The sequence below is a fragment of the Bactrocera oleae genome, chromosome 4 (assembly GCF_042242935.1).
Source record: "Bactrocera oleae isolate idBacOlea1 chromosome 4, idBacOlea1, whole genome shotgun sequence".
In the NCBI taxonomy this organism is placed as follows: domain Eukaryota; kingdom Metazoa; phylum Arthropoda; class Insecta; order Diptera; family Tephritidae; genus Bactrocera; species Bactrocera oleae.
This window is the reverse complement of record NC_091538.1, coordinates 54,154,827-54,165,122: the sequence shown is the minus strand read 5'-3', so window position 1 is coordinate 54,165,122 and position 10,296 is coordinate 54,154,827. Positions and strand designations below refer to the sequence as shown.

At 30.7% G+C, this 10,296-nt stretch overlaps 1 protein-coding gene across 7 annotated transcripts in view; it reads right to left on the bottom strand.

The window, feature by feature from the left end:
- Positions 1–182: 182 nt before the first annotated feature.
- The window catches only part of Arms (Ankyrin repeat-rich membrane spanning), a 79,119-nt gene continuing 69,005 nt past the window's right edge, over positions 183–10,296 (bottom strand). For 5 of the 7 annotated variants that reach the window (XM_014239580.3, XM_014239579.3, XM_014239581.3 and 2 more), the window contains 3 exons: positions 8,578–8,686; positions 1,570–1,845; positions 183–1,498 (listed from right to left, as the gene is read on the bottom strand). In XM_014239580.3, coding sequence (XP_014095055.3) covers positions 1,302–1,498; positions 1,570–1,845; positions 8,578–8,686 — 582 coding nt within the window. In that variant the 3' untranslated portion in view covers positions 183–1,301. Of the gene's footprint in view, positions 1,499–1,569; positions 1,846–4,309; positions 8,687–10,296 lie in introns of those variants that run through there. The other 2 variants (XM_014239576.3, XM_014239578.3) reach the window with 1 other exon arrangement.

Sequence of the window (10,296 nt, the reverse complement as noted above, 5' to 3'; positions counted from 1 at the left end):
CTATTAGGGGCTATTTTAAAGTCGACAACATTAATGTAGACAAATGAATAAATATTTTTTTTCAAAATTTCTACTTTCCCGTTATTTTTTGAATACATCTCATAACCTAACCCCTTTAAAAATATTTCTTCTCTTAGTTTCTTCATAAATTCGCTACAAGAAAATAAATAACTAAGTCAATATTTTGCAACTGCATTTTAAAATCTTTATTCTCATACATCATTCAATTCTGCTAAGTACAATCTAATTGCTACTGGCTGCAAGCTAGCCAAGCTTTTCTTCCGTTAAATGTCGTATGTTATAATTGATAGGTGCAGATGTAGTATGTTTGTATGTCTGTGTGTTTGTTTGTATCTTTGTATATGTTTTACTAACTACTTTTGTGACATTCACCATTTTTTGTTTATTAATTTATTTAATTTATTATTGTTTAATAATTTCTGCAACTAACAATACTTAATTGGTAAATTGTGGTTGGTTCTTTTTGTTGAGGAGCAACGTTTTGATTTTCATTTAATTATGAATTTATACACTTTATACTTTTTTCATTAGTAAACAGAATCAACAACAAACGATATTAACGATGTAATTGGGTTTGTTATTGTTATTTTTACTTTTCTTCTCAAATTATGCGATAAATACACGTTTAGGGTCACTCGATTCTTAGGCATCGTTGTAAATCATTTAGTTAAATATTAAGTATTGGATATACACAAAGCGTTATACATCGTTATACATATACAAATCGTTATATATAATTATCTATGTATGTATATATAGGGTATATGCGCACAATACATAATTAATATACTAGAAAATATTTAGTTAAATTATTTTGTATATCGATATAGTATAAACGAAATTGAAATTTGAAAAATATATATATATATATGTATGTGTACGTATGTATGCTGGTGAGTGCACACATACAAAACACACATTTGATTATAAATAAATGTACTACTTATATATAGATAAAGCATTACAGCTAGCACTATTCGTTTACACAAAAAATCAGTTTTACTGAAATATATTTCTATAGAAAAAATAAAAGTTGCTTTGTGACAATTCTGCGGCAGCTTTTCGACATGACAAAATGGCTCGCCACAACAAAGCGAATAACTGAACTTGTGACCTTTTCTTGCAGTTTAGGTTATCTTTTGCTATTTTTACATTTTGTTTTCCTTTTCCTTTCTTCATTTTCATTTGTGAAGGCATTCCTTAGACACAACATCGCTTATTTATATTATTTTCAAGCCAACAATCAGTCAGCTGATTGCTGGATCTGGCACTGAATTTGCTCATTTGTGTACAGTAAAGACTAACGGCGCTGATTCATCCTCCGGCAGGTGTTCAGCTAATATAATTTTATTCGCTGAGCGCGCCGAGGGCACTTGACTCTCGATATCCTCATAGTCAACCGACGATGAACGTACCAATTTGAATTGTGAACCCTTATTGTCTTGCTTTGTGATGACCAATGAGGCGGGGCGCGGACCTGTGTATGCAAAAAAAAACACACATTACTAGTATACTTACATGTTTTTAAAAATATTTGTAATAGTATACCTGTTGTTTTGCTCGGCCGTCGTTCCAACGTTGTTGAGCCGCTCGAAGGCAACGTTGATGCAGACGATGAGAGTGATGAGGGCTTCTCCGAGATGTACTCCAAATTGGATGTCATTTGTAGTTTGCTGCTCCCACTCTTCTGCCCGCTACCCTGCTTGATGCTGACACGCTTATCAGTTTTAACACTGTTCTGATGTTTCAGTATTGAATCGCGTCGTTGTGCTACCGGTGATGCTGGTGGCATTGGTGTGCTACTGATTAGCTGCAGTTCGGCATCTACGGAGATAGTTAAGGTAAACATGCAGGCATATATGTAGTTGGTTTATTAGGTTTGAAAGGAGACTTAGATGTAAAGATTTAAGTATTAATAAAGAGAAAGAGAGAGAGTGAGAGAGAGAGAGAGTAAATACACAACTTTGATGACACGACTTAGGTTTAAAGTATAAAAAAGTTCTCTTCTAGTTCTAAAGCATATTAATTAACGAAAATTTTTACAAATTTCTATACATACAAATACACACTGGATCTATTTAACTATTACTATTTAACATTATTTTTTATAATCATATTTTTTCGGGAAAGTTTAATTATAGCTGAAAATAATTTTCTAATTTTTCTTAAGTTAGCGAGTTTAGGGATTTTTCACCAACTGGATACTAATGGCGTTAGTGGTGTTTAGAACTTTTTGGGTATGAGAAGTCTGAATCTAAATTCTGAAGTTATCGATAACCGTCACACATTTCATTACGAATTTTTACGAATTTTCACCTAGAAAGGTCGTAAAATCTGGCCTAAATATAAAATACAAATCTTGCTTTCTAGAGCGTACGTTGTTATGTAACGGTTTCTATATGAACTCCCAATATATATAAAAAATTCTTTTTTCTCGATATTTCGTAAAAAGAAGAGGGGTCAAACGTAGTCTTATGACTTTAAAAAATCTAAAATGTCATTAAATTTTTACATAGACCTTTAAGGAAGTGTTGCTAATTTATGGCACAAAAACCACTAGTACAGTAATAGGACGATTTAATTTCCAAGTTTCTATTAAAAAAATTTGTATCTATATTATTTTGAAATTTCGTTTTTTGGCGTTATAATTATCACATAAGGTCATTTATATACATGGTACTTAAAAATTAAAAAAAAAAACATATGTGAAAATGTAGTTGCAAAATTAGAATTTTTTCAAAAATATGAGAATTATATGTACATATGTATATTGAAGATTTCGGTTTCTAAAAACAGTATTTCTGACGTTTGAAGCATATTTATCATATATTGAAAGACCCTCATATTTTTTTTTGTATGCATAAATATAGCTGTTTCATATAATAAATAATGCCTTGAATTAAATAAATATTATAAAAGTATTAAAAGCCGGTTCCAAATAATTTTTAGGTTATGTACGAATTTTTGGGAATCGATTTTTACATACATTTTATAATACTTATGCGTATTGACGTATACACATACGCACGTATTCTAAAAATAGTTTTGATTTTAAACATAATACTTAATATTTTTGAACTTGTGGATCAGTAAATTTATGATTTTTTTATACCCTTGAACAGGGTGTATTAAGTTCGGCACGTAGTTTGTCACCACCAGAAGGTAACGTCGGAGACCGGAAGTATGTAATATGTACATAAGTATATATGTAAATTATTAACATGGGAAGCTGAGTCGACTTAGCGATGTCCGTCTGTATATACGCGAACTAAGTACACAGTTTTTGAGATATCAATATGAAATTCGGCACAAGTAATTTTCTCCCCAAAAAGCTGTTCATTCGTTGAAACCGCCGATATCAGACCATTATAGTATATAGCTGTCATACAAACTGAACGATCAAAATCAAGTTCTAGTATGAAGTATGGGAAAGTTTTATATTTAACGAAGTATCTTCACGGAAGTTAGTACGAATTATTATCCAAGGCAACAATATACACTCTGAAGAAATTGTTCAGATCGGACCACTATAACTTATAGCTGCCAAACAAATTGCATGATCAAATTCAAGTAAGGCAACTTTTTCATTTGTGAAGGGTATTATAGCTTCGGGGCAACCAAAATTAACGTTTTTTCTTGTTATTTGTATTATTACTGTTAATCATAATTATTATCATTATTGCCATTCATAGTAGGGTATGATTTAAGTATTATCTTAACCAAGTCAATTTCATTATTTGAAATATTATCAATTAATACCATTATTTTTAGCTATAACCCAAAATCACTAAAAATATACAATATTTATATTTAAACACTAGTGCGACTTAAATAAATGTATATATAGAAATATATAATATAATTTGTTTGATTATACATAAATAAATAAATTTAATGGGTTATACTAGTATGTATGTACACATGTATAGAAAACTGCATATATTGGTATAATATTACAATACAATAAATCATAAACACATACTTATATACAATTCAATTTGTGACCAAACCGAGAACGAAAAGCGCCGGCGCAGCAAAGCGTATGCAATGGCAAAAAGGAAAAAAGCCCAACACCAATAACCACCAGCACAACCAACACCAAAAAAAAAAACAAATGATTGAGGAGTGCGCAAGGCAGCGCAGGCGCAGCTAGCCAAAACCAAAGTATATAATAATATTATGTACATATGTATGCAATAAGTTAATTTAAATGATTTTGTGATTGCAACAGCCAGAATAATTGCAGCGTATCGCCCAAAAAATGAAACTAACACAGCACACTGTAAAATTTATTTCAAATTTTTATTATATTTTTTTTGTTTTTGTTTTTGTTTTCTAATACTATAATTAATTGTTTCTTTAACGCACGTTAGTATATTTTGCATAGTTTATATATTTGCTATAACACATTTGAATCATAATTTTTATTTCTATTTATTTTTTACTATTTTTTTCAATACTCTACAGTTAGTTTTAGCATGTTTTTATTATATTTATGTAACGCTACCACAGTTAGTAAGTCTATACATGATATTATACTATTTGTGTGTAACTACCTATGTATGTTTGTTTGTATGTACTCTAGGCATCGGTTAGGTTCACAAACATTTATTCATTGTATGCATACTTTTTTCATATGCTGTATGTGTATTTTTTTATAGTTTATGAAAGGGTTATTTTTGCTTAAACAATTAAACATGCATTCATGATAGTTTTTAATTTAAGTCTTTGCATTAAATTAGTTTAAAATATGTAGGTTCAAAGCTCGCTGCACTAGAGTTATAGCTTGTGATATTCTGTTTTTTTTTTTAAGTTATTTATGTTTGCATCAGCACTTTATTATTAGTAACAAATATTTTTGTATGCAATATAATGTATGTAGTTAATTAATTCAACATTCGTAGGTATATGTATGTGTGTGTAATGTTCGTGTGCATAAAAATATATGTGAAAAATATAATCTGTTAAAATTGCAAGTCAAATAAAATACTGTTGAGTTATAATAAAAAGGTAATAAAAAAAGTAAGCAATGCGATATAAACTCAGTAAAAACTTCAATAATTAGTTAAAAAATATTTCCATTTGCTTATTGTACAAAAAAAATTTAAACTAAAATTTCCAGTCATCATGCAAGTTATGTGATTCAACTTTTATTAACATACATACATAACTTGTGTCTGCCAATAAATGTAATGGAATGTGATTTTAAAATCATCAATTAACTTTAATGTATGAAAACAATCGTTGAACAAAATTTTCACGGTTAGCATACATTTTTGGTACTTTTTATGACATATATGTATATATATACTTTCAGACACATTTTTAGTTTGTTAATAGATTATTCTTAGACCGATAAAATCATATTTTCCCTATCTAACATACTAAAGATTAGTTCGTTTGAATTTTTGCTGCGAGATTGTAGTTATTTTCGCTTTTATATTAGTAGACGATTTTGTAACTGCCATTCGGTGGGTCGAGACTTAATATCATGGCCGCATTGCAATTTAAACAAATCTTTTCTAATAAAGGTTGCCTCTTGAGAGAACTTCCAGTGAAATTCTTATATGGAAAAGCTTCGCTTAAAAATCCATCAACATTATGGGTAAGAGGTCAGTTAAAATCAACGCAGATATATACTGTACTTGTACTTTTACAGTTGTGTTGTGTTGTGTAGGTGACAAATTCTCATAATTATTTTTATTTAATGCTTTAAAGCGTTCTAAATTTTTTCAACACCAAATTTTTCTCGTTTCTTATAATTTGTATTTCATTTTATTAAATTTGCAACGCCAATTTGCAGCCTAATTTCAAATAACTCTCACACGCAATGCTCACAGCTAACCTAAAGGCCTTTACAACTTTTGAAGTGAAGCTTAGCTTGAGATATGTTTGTAGTTTTGTTGTTTCTTTAACGTTTAATTATTAATGTAGCCATTTCTTTTTAATAAAAATTTAGTTTTAGTTCAAATAAGCAGATTCATATGCATGCAAGCATGTACAAAAGTATATATGTAAGTGAGTAAAAAAATATAAATAGTTGTTGTTAAGATTCTATTTGAAGAGCAGAGTCGTTTGGTTTGTTCTTTTCCATCTGTGATTTATAGTTTTACAACTGTTCTATTGTAAATTAATTACCATTGTGGTTGATCTGGTTTTCTAAAATGTAACCTTAATATGTAGAGTTGAGTTTTCGTTTGCTTCATAGCATATGATTTATGTATATGTATGTAGCTAAATTGTGCATATGTGGTAGACGTCTAATTATTTTTAACTATGCCAAAACAAACGGGGTTTCTTTCTATAAATACATAAATTCAATTAATCGAAGAGCCAAACCTTTAAATTTAAAGAGTTTTTGAAAAATATATTAAGCTTGGTTAGAAGCTCTATTCTCTATTCACAAAATAAAAATTCAGAAATACTGTAGGTATTAATAAAATAACAAAAAAAATTTTTTTTTGGTATCAAAATCTCTCAAAAATTGTTTTTAAATTAGATAGACAGATATTAGATATTTAAATCGACAAAAAATTTAAAGTTTTTAACAATTCCTTATTATATATATTTCTTTTTCGATTGTGTTTTGAGAATAAGGCTCTTATAGCATTTTTAATATATTATATATAATAAATTAACTTTTTTAAGAACTTGTATGCTATAATTAATATTGATAAATTCAATAAGCACAATTTCGAAGGCAAATACTTCAATTTGGGAGGCTAACTTTGAAAAACGGAGAAAAGACTTCCTAAATTCTCGAAAAAAATTGGTTTGGTTCAATAGCGTTTTTTCTGTATTCAGTATAAGGTCCCAAAATCGCTTTTAAAATAAATTTTCTTGAGAAGTGGTATTTTAAAAATTATAATATTTTAAGTTTTGAAGGAGACCGTACAAAGTATATATGATATTTAATTGATCAGTATGACGAGCTCAGTCGATTTAGCCATGTTCTTCTGTATAAATGCGCACATGTCTCTCAGTTTTTGATATATCGATCAGAAATTTTGCACATGTCCTTTTATTACATACATTTGTTGAATTGAAGAATATGTGCAGATCGGACAACTATAGCATATAGCTGTCTTACAAACTGAACGATCGGAATCAAGTGCTTGCATGGAAAACTTTTTTACTTGACAAATAATCTTGTCATAAATTGTTATTCACTGCAACGCTACAATCTCTGAAGAAATTGTTCAGATTGGAACATTGTAGCATAGAGCTGCCATATAAACTGACCGATCAAAATCAAGATAAAGATCTTTTTATACATCTTTACGCTATAAAAAGCACCTGTGAAGGGTGTTATAGCTTCGGTGCAGCCGAAGCTAACGTTTTTTCTTATTGAAACAATAATCGTCAAGCATTTGCAGTTTTAAAAAATATTCATATCGATTTTAACTTACATATACTTGTCTTTTTTTAATTAAAATTTATTTGTTGCAATTTTAATGAGCATTTTTCAAATATTACGAACTCGTCAAATGCATTAAAAATTATGTCAAAAATCGAAACTAAAGCAGCTACTACACAAAGACGGGGTTTAATACTGCGCTACATTGAGCTTCAAATAACAGTTTTTATATAACGCGACAAGACTGGATAAAATCTAAAACTTTTTGGGCTTTGAGTGCATTCCATGGCGCTGTAACCTTACAAATATACACAAAGATTTTAATACTTCAAGTGCCTTTGAGTGTACGTGTGTATGTGTGTGTGTACGGTTCTGTGCCAACAACATGTGTGCTATTAGTGGTGCAGTACTGGGAGGGTTTGTGACCGATATTCACAATACAATATATATATATATATATATGTATAGTTTTATGTATGTACTAGTTTAGATAATTGCATTTGTTACTGGCACCGTAATATTGCGTATTTTCTAAAAGAATGTTCGAAATTTCGAAAATATAAATATTTTGAAATCTATCCCTTTGCTTTACTATAGAGGCGTATCGCTGATATCGTGATCACCATTTGTATTTGGTATGACAACAACTGTTGGTACTGTATTGCGTTGTTGTTGTTGTTGCTGATGTTGTTGTTGTATAGGCGAACGCAGTTGTTGCTGTTGTGGCATTAGGGATTCATAGAGCAAATCATCACCTACAGAGTGATGGCGCTGATTGCGATGATGACCATGCCCACCAGCTGTCAACTGGTGTTGTTGTTGTTGATTAGCCAACAATTGTACGGCAGCTTGGGTGCTGGCATCACCAACAATACTATGACGCAACTTATACATGTCGCCAGCACCAATGCCACCACCAACATGACCAGTATTAAAAACGCCAGTGCCTCCATTACCCATATGAATAGTGTTATTACCACCGACAACACCACCACCACCACCACCACCAATACCAATACTTTGCAGCGAATGCGTGCTGTCGCTGTGATTATGTTGTTGTGTATGAAAATTGCCGTAGTTGTTATTGTTGGCATACTGTAGGAAGTGATTAAATTTGAGGTCATCGGACGGTGAACCGAATTCCGATGACTCGCGTATGGGCGCTAATTGCAGTTGTGCAGCTGCAGCTAACATCTCACCTGTAGGCAAACCCGATGGGCTGGGTCGCTCACTGCTCGCCACATCTTCGAAGGCTTCCTCGTTGAGGGTTTGCAATGCGCCGCAAATCATTTGCTCCTCCAGCGTGACCTGTAAGTGAGGGGGAAGAGCGGTTTCATATGGTTAATAAGGTGTGCGAAAAGTAGGATTTCGAACATTTAATGCCGTATCTAATTATCTACACGGAAAATACGAATTTCGTTACAAAACTTAATAAACAAAAAAAAAAATAAAAAATCTGAAAAGAATTAATTTTTTATTTACATAAGCGTAAGCAACTGATGAGCGTAAAACAACAGTGAAAAATACACGAAAATCAAGTATACATTTAGTACGGCAAAAGAATTTGAATCACAAAATTTCATAAACTCGGAAAATGGATAGGAGAATTTATTATTGTACATACTCTTATATGAGTTTTACTTGATAGGAAAACAAATTTAATTTGAATATAACTTTTTTAGTCCGATCAAATTAGACAGAAAATAGGAGTGAGTTTACATAAATTCACAACAAGCTGAAAGATAGTGAGTATGTTCTTAATATCAGAAACGATAGGTCTTAGGAAAAAAGTTTTGAGAAAATTTTTTTTATATATAACTTTATCAATCAACAATTTTCGAATAAATTAATTTTTATATAACTTGCATTCCTAAAAATCGCGTAAAATTTTTTTTTCACCTTTGACCTTGATTCCACATATCGGAACGATATTTTTAGTTTACAATTTTTAATCATGTTTTCAACATATTCACTAACTTTCAGCTTGTTGTAAGTTTATTTTGACCGGTGTTTTGTTTTTTCAATATCCAGTTTCTAATGTCTTAACATTTTTTTCCAGTTATTATAACACCATAAAATAATTCATATAAAAAATATATACGAAGAAATTTGTAATTTTTTTCTAAATTAAAAACAACGACTTCTTAAACTAAACATAGAGTGAAGCGTAAGGCTCTATACACTTAAACCTTGGTTGCTTTCCATTCAAACAGCTAAAATCCTACCTATAAAGAATACACCCTGACATACTAAACATATGTCCTGCATGGAAAGGGTCCCCGCATGAACACCTCCTTTCCCTATTAACCGACCCCAACGAACAAATCGTTTCATGGATCTTAGATTTTTGATGACAGTTAATTTTGCTCTTTCCCCCAAGTAAGGTCTAGGTATTCCGTTACATCCAAAACAACATACTCTCGAAATCTAAAGTTAATTTTTACAACTATGAATATTTCCTTGCAAATTTAACCGTAAAACGTTTTCTTTGTAAAATTCTGAAAAACTATTCGTTTTTTATTTTGTTAGGGTTAACTGAACAGAATATTTCTCCTACTATAAAAGAACTCACAAACTGATTTACTCTAATCTCAATCGGTACCTTCTGTAATTTCAAAGCTCCTATAGAAATCAAAGCTACATATATGCTATGGTGGTCCGATATAAACTGAGGGACTAGTTATACAAACAGACGGACATGGCTAAATCAACTCAGCGCGTCATGGTGATCATTTATATATTTTATAGGGTCTCCGACATTTCCTTCTGGGAACTATAACTTCGTGGCAAACTTAATATACCCCATTCAGGGTATAATAAGAATGAGAGGATGTAATCAACTTGTATGATGTATATATCGAAAATGTCCCTTTTGCCAATGTCGTTTCCCCTCCTTTTGTTTTAAATATTTTAGTTTG